The sequence below is a fragment of the Oncorhynchus kisutch genome, unplaced genomic scaffold, assembly GCF_002021735.2.
Source record: "Oncorhynchus kisutch isolate 150728-3 unplaced genomic scaffold, Okis_V2 Okis03b-Okis08b_hom, whole genome shotgun sequence".
NCBI classification, from domain to species: Eukaryota; Metazoa; Chordata; class Actinopteri; order Salmoniformes; family Salmonidae; genus Oncorhynchus; species Oncorhynchus kisutch.
The window spans coordinates 2,032,169-2,050,808 of NW_022261980.1; the positions used below are offsets into that span (position 1 = coordinate 2,032,169).

The 18,640-nt window shown below is 46.0% G+C and overlaps 1 protein-coding gene and 1 long non-coding RNA gene across 2 annotated transcripts in view; one reads left to right on the plus strand and one right to left on the minus strand.

Moving 5' to 3' along the window:
• serinc4 (serine incorporator 4) overlaps positions 1 to 18,640 on the minus strand; it is a 55,862-nt gene that overhangs the window by 5,626 nt on the left and 31,596 nt on the right. Inside the window, exons 6-11 of the mRNA XM_031812425.1 lie at positions 15,388 to 15,599; positions 14,690 to 14,785; positions 1,674 to 1,800; positions 1,168 to 1,240; positions 726 to 765; positions 43 to 193 (exon numbers count right to left, since the gene is read on the minus strand). Of these exons, the coding sequence (XP_031668285.1) occupies positions 43 to 193; positions 726 to 765; positions 1,168 to 1,240; positions 1,674 to 1,800; positions 14,690 to 14,785; positions 15,388 to 15,599 (699 nt within the window). The remainder of the gene's footprint in view (positions 1 to 42; positions 194 to 725; positions 766 to 1,167; positions 1,241 to 1,673; positions 1,801 to 14,689; positions 14,786 to 15,387; positions 15,600 to 18,640) is intronic.
• LOC116359587 (uncharacterized) lies at positions 7,699 to 8,796 on the plus strand. The gene is made up of 2 exons (XR_004206703.1): positions 7,699 to 7,981; positions 8,169 to 8,796. It is a non-coding gene; the product is annotated as an uncharacterized LOC116359587 (long non-coding RNA).

Genomic DNA, 18,640 nt, shown 5'->3' on the forward strand with positions numbered 1-18,640 from the left:
TGTTTGCTGGGGTGTCCAATGCTCAGTGAGTGAGATATTGACCTGAACCAGTTGGTTAGGGTCATCATGACGTAGAGCGAGGCCAGGAAGAAGACGAAGTGGAAGAAGAAGTAGCTGTAAGCCACTCTCTGGTTCTCGTTGTGAATCACCTTCTGGCAGCCCTTGATATCTTCGTCAATCACAAACTCCACCTCTGGAAACACCACAGACCGAACATATAAAGTCAATCACCTGAGGGTGATAAAGAATCTTGCTGCTCTCGACAATACCATAGCAGCATATAGAAAACATGCAATTTATCTTTCACAATCATTTTATTTTCCCAGAAGGTGTAAGAATAGTGCTAAATCATTTTGATTTATTTGAATGTCATAACACCAGTCTCAGAATAGGCTAGCACCTAGTCTGTACATAAATTATTTAGACATACTTTCTATTCTACAGCCTTAATACTGGCATCTTTATAATATGGAGAAGAATCCAGATTAAGATAACTACGTAACTATATATTTTATGGGTACCTACATAAGGACTTCATTACATAAACATTCATAAGCACTACATTAACATTCATGCTTATGTCAACAATCGCTACTTTTTCGCCAACATAAATGTACTGCTTATTTTAGTTTTATGTATGTTTCATGAATGTGTTACGAAGTCCTTATTCAGGTACCCTTCAAATAAAGTGTTGCTGAGAATTTATTGACATGTAGGCTACCAACCTTCCTCTTTGTCAGGGCAGCAGAAGCAGCATGTGGCTTTCTAGGAAAACGGAGAGAGAGAGAGCGATTCCAGGAGTTGTATCAAACCGCTAGAGGTAAGCAGAGCTCAGGATGCCCATACATTCTCCACACATGTATGGAGCGTGGAAACATGCCGCTCACACATCACAAATGAATACCAAGATCAGTGAAGACTGCTGAAGGGGGACGGCTCATAATAATGTCCGGAACGGAGCGAATGGAATGGCATCGTGTTTGATACCATTCCATCGATTCCACTCCAACTATTACTACGAGCCCATCCTCTCCAATTAAAGTGCCACGAACCCACTGAGAACAAGATGTATACAGAGCCACAGGAACACAGAGTTGATCCTCCATTATCCATGTTGGCAGTGAATGATCCTCCACAGTAATATTTTTATATGAATTCGTACTTTACCTGGAACTCATAGCGGTAAACTTTGATCATCCAGAAAGGGCCAAAAACCTCTGCTAGGTAGGATGCTTCGTTACTGAAAATATAGCATTGTTTGAATAAGCAACTGAAGTAAACTAATATTAGGACAAGCAATGTATTTTTTTCAAACAGAAACAAAAAATAACCTCAAAATTGCACTCCATTTGTTACATAGAAAGTTAGTAAGTAATTAACCTAAATAAGTCAATAAGTAAAGTACTTAGGTTCAGTCTGTATCGATGAAGTGTTACCGATTGCGCAATATAAATGTAAAGGTATTTTCCGATTGAGCCAACACATGCAGTGTTTACCGACTAACGCAGGACAATTGTCTTTCAATTTCAATCATGCTGTAACGCTGATCTTCAGCGATTCGGATTGAATAGAGCTCTTATTGTTCGATCACTGTGTAGAGAGACTGTACATATGATTCAATGGGAAAACGTTTTGACATTCATTTCACACTCCTCCAGTGATGTGCCACTCACCATGCGAAGAGCACACAGCAGTACATGATGGCAGCTCCTATAATGGCCACCGCGTTGGTCTCCTTGTGGATGCCATCCTGACCCACACTGGGGTAACATACTGTCATATTGACCCCCTGGTACACCACTGGGAAAACAGAGAGAGGGAGCAGAGCAAAGAAAGTTTCATCCTCTGTTTCCAGCTTTTCTTTAGTAACAGTGAACTGTGTGGTTTTACTGAGGGAATAAAGAAAAGTGTGTTTCTCCCTGTCTGTATGACCCTATAGTAGTGGGTGGTTCTCCCTGTCTGTATGCCCCTATAGTAGTGGGTGGTTCTCCCTGTCTGTATGACCCTATAGTAGTGGGTGGTTCTCCCTGTCTGTATGCCCCTATAGTAGTGGGTGGTTCTCCCTGTCTGTATGACCCTATAGTAGTGGGTGGTTCTCCCTGTCTGTATGCCCCTATAGTAGTGGGTGGTTCTCCCTGTCTGTATGCCCCTATAGTAGTGGGTGGTTCTCCCTGTCTGTATGCCCCTATAGTAGTGGGTGGTTCTCCCTGTCTGTATGCCCCTATAGTAGTGGGTGGTTCTCCCTGTCTGTATGACCCTATAGTAGTGGGTGGTTCTCCCTGTCTGTATGACCCTATAGTAGTGGGTGGTTCTCCCTGTCTATATGCCCCTATAGTAGTGGGTGGTTCTCCCTGTCTGTATGCCCCTATAGTAGTGGGTGGTTCTCCCTGTCTGTATGACCCTATAGTAGTGGGTGGTTCTCCCTGTCTGTATGACCCTATAGTAGTGGGTGGTTCTCCCTGTCTGTATGACCCTATAGTAGTGGGTGGTTCTCCCTGTCTGTATGCCCCTATAGTAGTGTGTGGTTCTCCCTGTCTGTATGACCCTATAGTAGTGTCTGGTTCTCCCTGTCTGTTTGACCCTATATTAGTGTGTGGTTCTCTATCAGTGGAGGCTCCTCAGAGGAGGAAGGGGAGGACCATCCTCCTCTGTGAAATTTCATTAAAATAAAAAAATATATTAAATTTTTTTTTTTTTAATTGCTTTTGTCTTCTGTGTATATTGACCTCAATACAAAACCTAGGAGGCACGTAGGCCTCACCCCCTTCAATAGACCTGCATGGTAATTTTGACCACTTCCAGAGGACGACCTCCAACCAATCAACATTGATAAGTATGAACTGACATGTTGTCATCCAATCATAGGATTAGGATCAGATGAAGCGAGTGTTGTATTGGGCTTGTGCCACAAAGCATTAGGGTGGGAATCTATGTGTTGAGGAGCTTGGTGACATTATTGGAGATTTTTAAATTACAGGACACGGAGGAGGTAGATTGTTTTCTTGGTTTTAGAACATCATTTTTGTGTCCAGTTTTGTGCAATTTATTTCAATTTTGTTAAATTTTTGATGAAGAACCCCTTTTAATTCGCTGTGGTACAAGGAAAAGGTGCTAATTAAAACTGAGGGTCGACCTCTGCCTGAGATCAGTTTCACAAAGAAGGGTGAAAAGGTGAGGGTGTTCAATACCGATTAGTATCAAAAGTAGAGGTCGACCGATTAATCGGAATGGCCGATTTAATGAGGGCCGATTTCAAGTTCTCATAACAATCGGAGATCGGTAATTTTGGATGCTGATTTTGACGATTTTTAATTAATTAATTTTTTAAATATTTTTTTTTACACCTTTATTTAATCTTTATTTAACTAGGCAAGTCAGTTAAGAACACAGTGTTATTTTCAATGACGGCCTAGGAACGGTGGGTTAACTGCCTTGTTCAGGGGCAGAACAACAGATTTTTACCTTGTCAGCTCAGGGATTCAATCTTGCAACCTTACGGTTAACTAGTCCAACTGTTACGGTTTTCTAGTGGTGATGAAGGAGAGTCGGACCAAACTGCAGCGTGTCGATTGCGATCCATATTTATTTAAACAAAACGTAAACACGACTAAACACTAAACACTACAAAACAATAAACGTAATGAAAACAGCCTATCTAGTGCAAACTAACAGAGAGTACAAGTAAGACACTAAGGACAATCACCCACGACAAACTCAAAGAATATGGCTGCCTAAATATGGTTCCCAATCAGAGACAACGATAAGCACCTGCCTCTGATTGAGAATCACTCCAGACAGCCATAGACTTTGCTAGAAAACCCCACTAGCTACAATCCCAAATATATACACACCAAAACCCCAAGACAAAACACACCACAATACAAAAACTCCATGCCACACCCTGGCCTGACCCAATACATGAAGAAAAAACACAAAATACTTAGACCAGGGCGTGACAGAACCCCCCCCCCCTAAGGTGCGGACTCCCGAACGCACCTCAAAACAATAGGCTTATCAATAGACTTATCAACACCACTGCGTTTTTCGCCATGCAATAATAGGCTTTTAGAGGACACGACGAGAGGGAAAGTTCCGCTAACGATTGCAACTATAGCGGTAAGTGGAAACCCTACTTGCAGCGGTAATTGCACGTTACGATGCTTTACTTGCTGAACATATGGAACGTTCTACTTTTTTTCTGGGATGTTCTGAATGATTTGATAGCTTCCAACGTGTCATCCATTAAAAGTTAGATGAAAGAGAGTTTGACGCAGAACATTTTCGAGCGCGCTCAAGTAGGGTTTCCACTTTGCTCCGGTATTTATTTAGCAAAGATAACACATAATCACTCCAGACAGACACAAGTAAAAACTCATGACATAAATGTTGCAGCAGCCTAGGCTACATACACCTAAACTGACAGATCTGACATGCTGTGTGGGATGAAAACGAGACAATTTTGCAGTCTGATTAACTGTAGGGTACTAATAATAGGTGCTGTATACAGCCTATGCACCCTGCTCATCTGGTTTAGGTAAATAATTGGTAATGTTATGTATTTATAGTCCATTTGTGTGTCAGGAGAAAATGTGAATGTGATCAAATTTGGTTTATATTCAAAATTGGGCTGGCAAAGCTGCCTATACGTTTTCGATCGAACTGGAATGAATCAATCAACATAATAGTGATGACAGACGTGAGTCATAACGCAAACATGCGTAACGCAAGCTCAGCCCTGTGAGTTCTGTCTATCAATTGTCTGGGTAGAGGAAATCCCCCTCCTAATCTAGTCTAAATATAATTCATATGAACAAGTATAAGGTTGCTGCAGTTTGACATAAAAAAAAAAACATGTGACCTGATTAGGAAAAACTGGTGTCACGACTTCCGCCGAAGTTGGTAATTGTTTCTTGTAGTGCTTTAGCACGGTATGCTGGTATTTACCGGGTTTTGTTTGACCCATTTATTGTGTTGTTCTGTTGACAGGTGGTTTATGGATATTAAAGGACACTGTTGTAAATCAGTTTTCGCCCTCCTGCGCCTGACTTCTCTGCCGCCAGTACGCACCTCACTACAGAATTACTGACCAAAACTATGGAGTCAGCAGGAGCAGGTACCCCGGGTATATGGGTGGAGGAGCGTGTCCGGGAGCACGCAGCAATGCTCCACCACCTTGGCACCGCCATGGACCGCGTTGTCCAGACAATGGACCGCTGGGAGAGACAGGGAGTTCTTCCAGCGCCTCCACCAGCACAACCAAAGTCTCCCCTAAACGCCCCTCTTCCTCCTGGTCCCAGTGGGATTCGTGTCTCCCTGCCCCAGGAATACGACGGAAAGGCTGCGAACTGCCAGGGGTTCCTTCTACAACTGGACCTATACCTGGGTACCGTCCACCCGGCTCCATTGGGCCGTGAGAGGGTGTCCGCCTTCGTCTCGTGCCTCACCGGGAAAGCCCTGGAGTGGGCCAACGCCATTTGGAGAGAGGGAGATGTGGCATTGGACCAGTTTGAGGAGTTCACCCGCCGTTTCCGGGCAGTCTTCGACAACCCGCCCGAGGGTAGAGAGGCGGGTGAACGCCTCTTCCATCTGAGGCAGGAGACGAGGAGCGCCCAGGAGTTCGCCCTGGAGTTTAGGACCCTGGCTGTTGGCGCAGGATGGAACGACAGGGCCCAGATCGACCATGACCGCTGCAGTCTGCGCGAGGACGTCCGTCGGGAGATGGCCTGCAGAGACACCACCCTCACGTTTGACCAGCTGGTGGACCTGTCCATCCTGTCCAGCCCTCTGTTGCACATATGTTTGTGTGTGTCACTTTCCCTGAGTTTCCCCGTATTCCCAGCATAAGGCCCTTGTCGATTCAGGCGCGGCTGGGAATTTTATTGATCGCGCGTTAGCCATAGTTTAGAGATCCCCATTGTTCCCGTGGCTGTGCCCTTCCCCTTTCACGCCTTAGTCGACCATTAGGGTCAGGGTTGATTAGGGAGGTCACCGCTCCTTTGAGCATAGTGACGCAGGGGGGTCACAAGGAGATTGTGCGATATATCTCCTGGTAGACGCTGCACTTCCCAGGAGTCACGTGTATCCCATCTCACAGGCGGAGACGGAGGCTATGGAAACATATATCTCCGAATCCCTGCGTCAGGGGTACATTCGGTCCTCCACTTCCGCCGCCTCCTCGAGTTTCTTTTTTGTGAAGTAGGAGGGAGGTCTGCACCCGTGTATTGACTATTGGGGTCTGAATCAGATCACTGTGAGGTATAGTTACCCGCTACTGCTCATAGCCACAGCAATTGAGTCAATGCACGGGGCGCTTCTTCAAAAAACTAGATCTCAGGAGCGCTTACAACCTGGTTAGTATCGGGGAGGGAGACGAGTGGAAGACGGCTTTCAGTACCACCTCAGGTCACTATGAGTACCTTGTCATGCCGTACGGGTTGATGAATGCGCCATCAGTCTTCCAAGCCTTTGTAGACTCGATTTTCAGGGACCAGCACGGGAAGGGTGTAGTGGTGTATATAGATGACATTCTAATATACTCCGCTACACGCGCTGAGCATGTGTCCCTGGTGCGCAGGGTGCTTGGTTGCCTGTACGTCAAGGCTGTGAAATGCCTGTTCTTCCAACAGTCCGTCTCCTTCCTAGGGTATCGCATTTCCACCTCAGGGGTGGGGATGGAGAGTGACCGCATTTCATCCATGTGTAATTGGCCGACTCCCACCACGGTAAAGGAGGCGCAGCGGTTCTTAGGGTTTGCCAACTTCTACCGGAGGTTTATCAGAGGTTTTGGTCAGGTAGCGGCTCCCAGTACCTCACTGCTGAAGGGGGGTCCGGTACGCTTGCAGTGGTCGGCTGAGGCGGACAGGGCTTTTAGCTACCTGAGAGCTCTGTTTACCTCGGCTCCCGTGCTGGCCTATCCGGATCCCTCTTTGGTGTTCATAGTGGGGGTGGACACGTCCGAGGCTGGGATAGGCGCTGTGCTCTCTCAGCACTCGGGTACGCCACCGAAGCTCCGCCCCTGTGCCTTCTTCTCGAAGAAGCTCAGCCCGGGGGAGCGAAATTATGACGTGGGGGACCGGGAGCTGTTGGCTGTCGTCAAGGCCTTGAAGGTGTGGAGACATTGGCTTGAAGGGGCTAGACAGCCTTTTCTCATCTGGACTGACCACCGCAATCTGGAGTACATCTGGGCAGCTAGGAGACTGAACCCTCGCCAGGCAAGGTGGGCCATGTTTTTACCCGTTTTGTGTTTACCCTTTCCTACAGACCAGGCTCTCGGAACGTGAAGGCAGACGCATTGTCCCGGCTGTATGACACAGAGGAGCGGCCCATGGATCCCACTCCCATACTCCCCGCCTCCTGCCTGGTGGCGCCGGTAGTGTGGGAGCTGGACACGGACATTGAGCAGGTGTTACGTGCAGAGCCCGCCCCCGTCCAGTGTCCCGCTGGGCGTCTGTACGTCACCTAACACCGCGATCCTGGTCATTGTGGATCGTTTCTCTAAGTCCTGTCGTCTCCTCCCTCTGGCCGGTCTCCCTACGGCCCTACAGACTGCGGAGGCCTTGTTTACACACGTCTTCCGGCACTACTGGGTGCCTGAGGATATAGTGTCTGATCGGGGTCCCCAGTTCACGACTAGGGTCTAGAAGGCGTTCATGGAACGTCTGGGGGTCTCGATCAGCCTTACTTCAGGGTTTCACACCAAGAGTAATGGGCAGGTGGAGAGAGTGAACCAGGATGTGGGCAGGTTTCTGCCCAGGGGAGTGGGCAGCGTTCGTGCCCTGGGTCGAGATTGTCACAGAACTCGCTTCGCCACTCATCCACTAACCTCTCTCCCTTCCAGTGCGTACTGGGGTACCAGCCGGTTCTGGCGCCTTGGCATCAGAGTCAGACCGAGGTTCCTGCGGTGGACGACTGGTTCAGGCGCGCGGAAGAGACATGGGAAGCTGTCCGTGTTCACCTTCAGCAGGCCGTGACGTGCCAAAAGGTGAACGCAGATCGCCATCGCAAAACCTGCGACCCGAAACCTGCCCCTCCGCCTGCCCTGCCTGGACGCTGGGGCCGCGGTTTGTGGGGCCATTTAAAGTCCTGAGGAGAGTGAATGAGGTTTGTTATAGGTTACAGCTTCCACCCGATTACCGTATTAACCTCTCGTTCCATGTGTCTCTCCTCAGGCTGGTGGTGGCTGGCCCGCTCCAGGAGTCTGAGGTGCGGGAGGTTCCTCCACCCCCTCTAGACATCGGGGGGCCCCAGCGTACTCCGTTCGCTCCATACTGGATTCGAGGCGTCGGGCGAGGGGCCTTCAGTATCTCGTGGAGTGGGAGGGGTACGGTCTGGAGGAGAGGTGCTGGGTTCCGGTCGAGGACATGTTGGACCCTTCAATGCTGCAGGAGTTCCACCGTCTTCGCCCAGGTCGCCCTGCGCCTCGACCTCCGGGTCGTCCCCGAGGCCGGTGTCGACGCGCTGCTGGAGCCACGTCAAGGGGGGGAGTACTGTCACGACTTCCGCCGAAGTTGGTCCCTCTCCTTGTTCGGGCGGCGTCGAAGTCACCGACCTTCTAGCCATCGCTGATCCACTTTTCATTTTCTATTGGTTTTGTCTTGTCTTCCATCACACCTGGTTCCAATTCCATCAATTACATGTTGTGTATTTAACCCTCTGTTCCCCCTCATGTCCTTGTCGGTAATTGTTTCTGGTAGTGCTTTAGCACGGTATGCTGGTATTTACCAGGTTTTGTTTGACCCATTTATTGTGTTCTGTTGACGGTGGTTTATGGATATTAAAGGACACTGTTGTAAATCAGTTCTCTCTCTCCTGCGCCTGACTTCTCTGCCACCAGTACGCACCTCACTACAACTGGTCCCATCATAGCCCTTATAAAACCATTTTACAGCTGAATAATCACTCATAACTTTATAGGGTCCAGAGTTGTCCTGGTTAGGTTAACAGATAAGGAAAAACTCTGGGTCCCAGGGGATAAATTGAATGTTTCCTTTCCAAGCACTGTGAGTACCCCTATCAATTTTCTCTCATTACTGTATGTAGAGTCAATCACACATACACACAAACAATCACATTATTACACATCAATGATTTTACTGCTTGCTTGGACTAACTCCTTAGCTCTTTTGTCTAACTCTGCATTGTGTTATTGTTTTTTGTCTTTCTAGTCAAATCCTGTCCTGAAGTCAAGCCTCTGAACACCTCAACTGATGCCTCATACCCTCATTCAATCACTGCTGTGATCCCTTTCCAACACTGTGTAAGTAGCCCTCTCATTGTACTATACATGTCTTTATTAAATGCTTTAGGTTAACATAATTACTCTTTGACCATTTTTGAAACACACTTTGACGTCTCTGCGTTCTGCACCTATACCATGGGTCTCCCATCCTCTTCCATTTTTCAAGTCACCAGCCTCCACTTTTCTCTAATCGCCTGGGGCTATACTCACCTCAGAGTATGAGTGCTGATCTAGGATCAGGTCCCCCCTGTCCATATCTTTTTCATTATGATCTAAAATACAAAACTGATCGTAGATCAGCACTCCTTCTCTAAGATGATAAATGAATAGGGGCTCTGATTCAGAATGTCAGATTACGGAGGCCCAGTGTTGTATAGTTGTTTTGATATTTCTGAGGATCCCCATTAGCTGAGGCAACAGCTAATCTTCCTGGGGTTCGAACAGTATTAAAACAATTACATCACAACCAAACCTAACAGCCTACACCCTTAACAACACAATACATCATTCAATATATTATTACTCTAATATTACACATTTATAACATGTACAATACTACAATACAATAATAGCCAAGGCAGGACAAGAAAACATCCCTGGAGGTAAGTAAGTGCAATAATAACAATATACTTGACCGGACATTGTTTTCTTTGCCTCGTGTCTATCCCTGGGACAATTGGAAAAATAAAAGTAGAGGGGCCGCTGAGTCTCTGTCTGTGCGTAAGACTAAACAGACTGTCAAACATTGGTTATTTTGTGTGAGATGCAAACTAACACTATTACTGTGTTATGATAAGCATATCTGTGTGTGTGTGTGTGTCTCTCTCTGTGTGTGTGTGTGTCTCTCTCTGTGTGTGTGTGTGTGTGTGTGTGTATGTGTCTCTCGCTCTGTCTCCCTCCCCCAGGTGGCCATAGCTGTGGATTCCAGAGTGGATTCCTGTGTGTTGTGACCAAGAGAACAGATGCCTTGGGTTCAGTGAAAACAATTACAGGGTTGCTTACTGTACACACACACACCAGGCCACCGCAGGGGAGAGGGGACCTGTCCTGCTCCCAGTGTTGTGTGTTTTCAGTCCCACTCCAGACTAATTCCTCCACATAGAAACACAGGGATGTGTGTCTGTGTGCCTGTGTGCTTGATGAGGTCACCCAGCAGACTGAGCCAGAGGGAAACTGAACAGACAAACATGACTGAACAGGACAGGAGGGAGGACCACTCCCAAATGGCACCCTATTCCCTTTATAGTGCACTGCTTCTGAACAGGGCCCACACATATACATGCATGCGTACACACACACACACACACACACACACACACACACACACACACACACACACACACACACACACACACACACACACTCTCCAGTGTAAATGACTATTTAAAACACTATCCTTACTGGGGATGTTTAGTGTGAGTGTATGTGTTGAACAGATGTTTTTATACACAGTGCTGATTTCCTCAACAAGTTGCAGCATCGCCCTGTACTGCCCCGGGACAGCACGTACCCTTGCCTCCACGCAAAACAACTAGCAGGTACAAAGAATGTACAAATCAGAATGGGTGGAACAGACATTCCTTTTCAAAACAATGTTATGTACATATTCTCAAAGCAATATCACGTTGCAATGTCACAGCAAATCACCGTTATATGATAGAAGCATGGCTTGTGAGAAGGAGAGCGGGAGAAAGATACATAGTTAAATAGAGAGAAAGGAAGAGAGAATGTTTAAAAAGAGAAAGATGAGAGGGAGAGGAAATAGCTGGATGTCTGAAGGGACTCATAAATCCAGAAAGAGAGGAATGAGAAAGATGACTGTTGGACTCCCTGGGGGTTGTGTTTGGAGACTCAGTCGGGGGCTGGAGGAGGTTGTGAAAAACCAGGGGGAATTAGCAGAGGCAGGTGGAAGCATAGGAGTCAGAAACAATATTTGCTAAATGTACCGTACTGCATTATAAAGCAATCTGAATTGGAATGAAAGTTTGAGGGGCCAGGTTGTTTGGAGTAGTAGGTGGCTGGGGGAGGATGGGGAAGGTTGCAAGAGATAAGGGGCAATTGGGGGAGTCAGTTTGGAATGGCAGTGAGCTGGTGGAGAGGTCAGGTAGGTAGAGTACAGTTACTGTGCTGCTCCATCACTCATCTGACGTAACGCACTGACATCCACATCCATCCGTTCACATGGAGTTATTGAACTAAGCACATGATGACGGTATCGGTGGGAGCCACAGGTCGGTTCCATCTGAATCTCATACCTTATGAATCACAGCTTGAGACTAGATTGGATACAGATTCAGAAACACTGGGTTGGAGTATTGGATGCATCACGAGAAAATGTACAAGGATTCAGAGGGGTCACAGTGCCTCTCTCACTGTGGAGAACCTCTGGCCTGGTGAAGCTGACAGGAGCTCTACGACAAAAAAAATAGACCCCCTACTTTATCATCCCAGTAATTAATCTTTCTCTTATCTGAGCAGACCAGAAACCTTTCAATATACAGTATACATTCAAACAATACTTTAGAACCATTTAAATATAATAAATTGGAAGGTTGTGCAGGACCATGGTAGATGAAGGAACCAATCTTTTCAGACTGAGTATTTATCTGGTCAGTAAGGCAGGGTATTATGTCTGCTGTTTGTAACAGTTTGTTATATGTAAAAATGTGATTGTATTATACATTGTGGACGAAAAGAGATCCTAATCAAATCTCTCACTCTGTCTCCTGGTATTTTGTGTTGAAACTCCTTTACTTTATCACCACAGTAATGGCAGGTTGATAAAGTATTTGACATGGTGAACTTTACCCAGTTACAGTATGCACAATTAACAAAACCATTCAAACACAATAAAAATGATATTTGATTGATAGGTTGGTTGGTTGATTATTTTATCCCATTTGATGTTTTGAAATGTTACCTGATCATGTCAGAGTAACTGTTCAGCAAAACCTTTGAAATGTTACCTGATCATGTCAGAGTAACTGTTCAGCAAAACCTTTGAAATGTTACCTGATCATGTCAGAGTAACTGTTCAGCAAAACCTTTGAAATGTTACCTGATCATGTCAGAGTAACTGTTCAGCAAAACCTTTTAAATGTTACCTGATCATGTCAGAGTAATTGTTCAGCAAAACCTTTTAAATGTTACCTGATCATGTCAGAGTAACTGTTCAGCAAAACCTTTTAAATGTTACCTGATCATGTCAGAGTAACTGTTCAGCAAAACCTTTAAAATGTTACCTGATCATGTCAGAGTAACTGTTCAGCAAAACCTTTTAAATGTTACCTGATCATGTCAGAGTAACTGTTCAGCAAAACCTTTTAAATGTTACCTGATCATGTCAGAGTAACTGTTCAGCAAAACCTTTTAAATGTTACCTGATCATGTCAGAGTAACTGTTCAGCAAAACCTTTTAAATGCTTTCAGAATAACGGACTATTTCATACTGTAGCCACTAGTTTCCATTGAAAAACTGACTGACTGACTGAGACAGACGGACAGGGACTACTTGTTCACCAAGACAAGGTGTGTAAGAGTGTGTAATGATACTGTCAGGCAGCATTACTGTGTTATGTTGTCATTAGATCCATCAGGAATGTCAAAAAGCCTCTTCACCTCCCTACAGCATACTGTCTCCACTAAGAACAACATGTAGCAGCACATAGTGTGTCGGATGTACAGAGACCTTGTCTTGGAGTGAATGTGTGCTTGGGCATTGCTGTGATTCAATGTGATTGAGTTGTTTGTGGTGCAGTAGAGGTGACTGAAGTGCACATGATGTCAGAAGTGACTCAGGTGAGTGTGTGTGGTGAGGGGTCGGACAGGATGTGTGTGTGTGTGTGTGTGTGTGTGTGCCTGCTCACACACGTGCATCCATGCAAGTACAGTTGAAGTCGGAAGTTTACATACACTTAGGTTGGAGTCATTAAAACTCGTTTTTCAACCACTCCACACATTTCTTGTTAACAAACTAGTTTTGGCGAGTCGGTCAGGACATCTACTTTGTGCATGGCACAAGTCATTTTTCCAACAATTTTGTTTACAGACAGATTATTTCACTTATAATTCACTGTATTACAATTCTAGTGGGTCAGAAGTTTACATACACTAAGTTGACTGTGCTTGGAACATTCCAGAAAATTCTGGCTTTAGAAACTTCTGATAGGTTAATTGACATAATTTGAGTCAATTGGAGATGTACCTGTGGATGTATTTCAAGGCCTACCTTCAAACTCAGTGCCTTTTTGCTTGACATTCTGGAAAAATCAAAAGAAATCAGCCAAACCTTCCACATTTTGTTTTAGACCTCCACAAGTCTGGTTCATCCTTGGGAGCAATTTACAAACGCCTGAAGGTACCACGTTCATCTGTACAAACAACAGTGTGCAAGTATAAACACCATGGGACCACGCAGCCATCATACCGCTCAGGAAGGAGACGAGTTCTGTCTCCTAGAGATGAATGTACTTTGGTGCAAAAAGTACAAATATATCCCACAACAACAGCAAAGGACCTTGTGAAGATGCTGGAGGGAATAGGTACAAAAGCCAGACCACGGTTTGCAACTGCACATGGGGACAAAGATCGTACTTTTTGGAGAAATGTCCTCTGGTCTAATGAAACAAAAATAGAACTGTTTGTCCATAATTACCATTGTTATGTTTGGAGGAAAAAGAGGGAGGCTTGCAAGCTGAAGAACCATCCCAACCTTGAAGCACGGGGGTGGCAGCATCATGTTGTGGGGTGCTTTGCTGCAGGATGGACTGGTGCACTTCACAAAATAGATGGCATCATGAGGAGGGGAAATTATGTGGATATATTGAAGCAACATCTCAAGACATCAGTCAGGAAGTTAAAGCTTGGTCGCAAATGGGTCTTCCAAATGGACAATGACCCCAAGCATACTTCCAAAGTTGTGGCAAAATGGCTTAAGGACCACAAAGTCAAAGTATTGGAGTGGCCATCACAAAGCCCTGACCTCAATCCCATAGAAAATTTGTGGGCAGAACTGAAAAAGTGTGTACAAGCAAGGAGGCCTGCAAACCTGACTCAGTTACACCAGCTCTGTCAGGAGGAATGGGCCAAAATTCACCCAACTTATTGTGGGAAGCTTGTGGAAGGCTACCCGAAACGTTTGACTTAAGTTAAGCAATTTAAAGGCAATGCTACCAACTACTAATTGAGTGTATGTAAACTTCTGACCCACTGGGAATGTGATGAAAGAAATAAAAGCTGAAATCATTCTCTACTATTATTCACATTCACATTATTTCACATTCTAAAAATAAAGTGGTGATCCTAACTGACCTAAGACAGGTCATTCTTACTAGGATTAAATGTCAGGAATTGTGGAAAAACGTGAGTTTAAATGTATTTGTCTAAGGTGTATGTAAACTTCTGACTTCAACAATGCCCATTTCCCATAGGGAAAAGGCTAGTGTGCCCTACTTTTCTCTGGGGGCCGGCTGGACAGGGCAGACAAGGTGAGATACATGACGTAGCAGCTGATGATGGAAGCCTGCAGGAGCCCTGAACGGGGCTGTTCTGTAGACAGAGAGCGAGAGGAGAGCTTGAGAACTAAGAACACACACACTTATGAGCTCTCACACACACACACACAAATGGACAAACACACACACAAAGTGGGAGGCCAGGTGGAGAAATCGGCATGACATTCAATACATGGTAAAAACATCCTGGTAAAACCCTGGCATGTATAGACAGAGGTCCCCTAACACAGTTCTGTCTGAACAATGATAGAGAGCAGTAGGAGAGATGACAGGTTAGATTATATGGCATCATCCACACATGGATGTTGGCTCAGTGTTCCCTGCTAAGTACTGGAGGACAGACACACTGCCTGTTTCACATTGGTGGTGGTCTTCCAGGCTGCTGTCAGCTTTAAGCGCTTACTGGATGACACCATGGGTTTGTGTCTGTACTAACCCTTTACGGGGCTATAAGACATCCTGATGAAATAGTACCATGAGTGTGTGTTCACGTGCGTGCGTCCATTCGAGAGAAAGGGAGTGTGTGTGTATGTGTATGCCATGTGCATTAGTGTGTCCACATCTTTGTGTGTGTTTGTACATGCATATATGTGTGTGAGAGAGAGCCAGAATGTGTGTGTGCGTGCGACTGCTCACTCTGCTGTACACAGGGCGTGACGGCGATGAAGGACATGATGCCACACAGGGTCAGGTTGGTCCACAGCAGGACCTTGTTGGACTGGCAGGCGGTGGGGTGGGTGTAGTACTTATACATGAAGGTGAAGGCCATGGTGGCGATGCTGTAGAAGAACAGGGTGGCACACATCACCGCCAGGTACCAGCGCTTGTCCTCTGCCGCCCCTGTTAACCTGAGAGGACAATCCAGAAATACACACATCACCATCAACCTGAGAGGACAATCCAGAAATACACACATCACCATCAACCAGAGAGGAGAATCCAGAAATACACACATCACCATCAACCTGAGAGGACAATCCAGAAATACACACATCACCATCAACCAGAGAGGAGAATCCAGAAATACACACATCACCATCAACCTGAGAGGACAATCCTATTTTTATTCCTATATTTATTTTTTCAATCCTATATTTTATTTTTTATTTTATTTTATTTCACCTTTATTTAACCAGGTAGGCTAGTTGAGAACACCTTTATTTAACCAGGTAGGCTAGTTGAGAACAAGTTCTCATTTGCAACTGCGACCTGTCCAAGATAAAGCATAGCAGTGTGAACAGACAACACAGAGTTACACATGGAGTAAACAATTAACAAGTCAATAACACAGTAGGAAAAAAAAGGGGAGTCTATATACATTGTGTGCAGAAGGCATGAGGAGGTAGGCGAATAATTACAATTTTGCAGATTAACACTGGAGTGATAAAGGATCAGATGGTCATGTACAGGTAGAGATATTGGTGTGCAAAAGAGCAGAAAAGTAAATAAATAAAAACAGTATGGGGATGAGGTAGGTAAAATTGGGTGGGCTATTTACCGATAGACTATGTACAGCTGCAGCGATCGGTTAGCTGCTCAGATAGCAGATGTTTGAAGTTGGTGAGGGAGATAAAAGTCTCCAACTTCAGCGATTTTTGCAATTCGTTCCAGTCACAGGCAGCAGAGAACTGGAACGAAAGGCGGCCAAATGAGGTGTTGGCTTTAGGGATGATCAGTGAGATGCACCTGCTGGTGCGCGTGCTACGGATGGGTGTTGCCATCGTGACCAGTGAACTGAGATAAGGCGGAGCTTTACCTAGCATGGACTTGTAGATGACCTGGAGCCAGTGGGTCTGGCGACGAATATGTAGCGAGGGCCAGCCGACTAGAGCATACAAGTCGCAGTGGTGGGTGGTGTAAGGTGCTTTGGTGACAAAACGGATGGCACCGTGATAAACTGCATCCAGTTTGCTGAGTAGAGTGTTGGAAGCAATTTTGTAGATGACATCGCCGAAGTCGAGGATTGGTAGGATAGTCAGTTTTACTAGGGTAAGTTTGGCGGCGTGAGTGAAGGAGGCTTTGTTGCGGAATAGAAAGCCGACTCTTGATTTGATTTTCGATTGGAGATGTTTGATATGAGTCTGGAAGGAGAGTTTACAGTCTAGCCAGACACCTAGGTACTTATAGATGTCCACATATTCAAGGTCGGAACCATCCAGGGTGGTGATGCTGGTCAGGCGTGCAGGTGCAGGCAGCGAACGGTTGAAAAGCATGCATTTGGTTTTACTAGCGTTTAAGAGCAGTTGGAGGCCACGGAAGGAGTGTTGTATGGCATTGAAGCTCGTTTGGAGGTTAGATAGCACAGTGTCCAAGGACGGGCCGGAAGTATATAGAATGGTGTCGTCTGCGTAGAGGTGGATCAGGGAATCGCCCGCAGCAAGAGCAACATCATTGATATACACAGAGAAAAGAGTCGGCCCGAGGATTGAACCCTGTGGCACCCCCATAGAGACTGCCAGAGGACCGAACACCATCAACCTGAGAGGACAATCCAGAAATACACACATCACCATCAACCTGAGAGGAGAATCCAGAAATACACACATCACCATCAACCTGAGAGGAGAATCCAGAAATACACACATCACCATCAACCAGAGAGGAGAATCCAGAAATACACACATCACCATCAACCTGAGAGGAGAATCCAGAAATACACACATCACCATCAACCAGAGAGGAGAATCCAGAAATACACACATCACCATCAACCTGAGAGGAGAATCCAGAAATACACACATCACCATCAACCAGAGAGGACAATCCAGAAATACACACATCACCATCAACCAGAGAGGAGAATCCAGAAATACACACATCACCATCAACCTGAGAGGAGAATCCAGAAATACACACATTGATATGTAACTGAGTAACCTAGGGTGGTCTAGCGGTCTAAGTCGCTGCCTCCGGAACACAAATACCGCCCCAGATTTCAATCACTGCCAAAGCAGTGTTCTAGCCAATTGCTCAATCAAAACCATGGTCTTGGTTAAGCAAGGGTCATAGTTACGCAGGGTGACTTGAGTGCCCAATGCTTGCTCTGGTGCTGACAATCAGCCAACACACTATAAAACCTAATAACATCATATTAATTGTAGTGCAGTTGACTGATGAAAGGTTTATGACACTTAAATACATAAACACATACCCACCAGCAACCATCACTACCATCATAAAGTGCTCATTCAATTGGATCATGACAGATTGATGGATAATAAATAACGTTGGTAAATTGAAATAACATCTGGATGCCCATTGCCTAATGGGAAATTAGACAGATCCTCTCTCCTCTGTTCCCCATCCTCTCCTCTGTTCCCTCTCCTCTGTTCCCCATCCTCTCCTCTCCTCTGTTCCCTCTCCTCTGTTCCCCATCCTCTCCTCTCCTCTATTTACTATCCTCTGTTCCCCATCCTCTCCTCTCCTCTATTCCCTCTCCTCTCTTCCCTCTGTTCCCTCTCCTCTCCTCTCTTCCCTCTCCTCTCTTCCCTCTGTTCCCACTCCTCTGTTCCCTCTCCTCTCCTCTATTCCCTCTCCTTTCCTCTCCTCTGTTCCCCATCCTCTCCTCTCCTCTGTTCCCTCTCCTCTCTTCTCCTCTGTTCCATCTCCTCTCTTCCCCATCCTCTCCTCTCCTCTCTTCCCCATCCTCTCCTCTCCTCTATTCCCTCTCCTCTCTTCCCCATCCTCTCCTCTCCTCTGTTCCCTCTCCTCTATTCCCTCTCCTCTCCTCTATTCCCTCTCCTCTCCTCTCCTCTCTTCCCTCTCCTCTCCTCTCCTCTCCTCTCCTCTCCTCTCCTCTCCTCTCCTCTCCTCTCCTCTCCTCTCCTCTCCTCTCCTCTCCTCTCCTCTCCTCTCCTCTCCTCTCCTCTATTCCCTCTCCTCTCTTCCC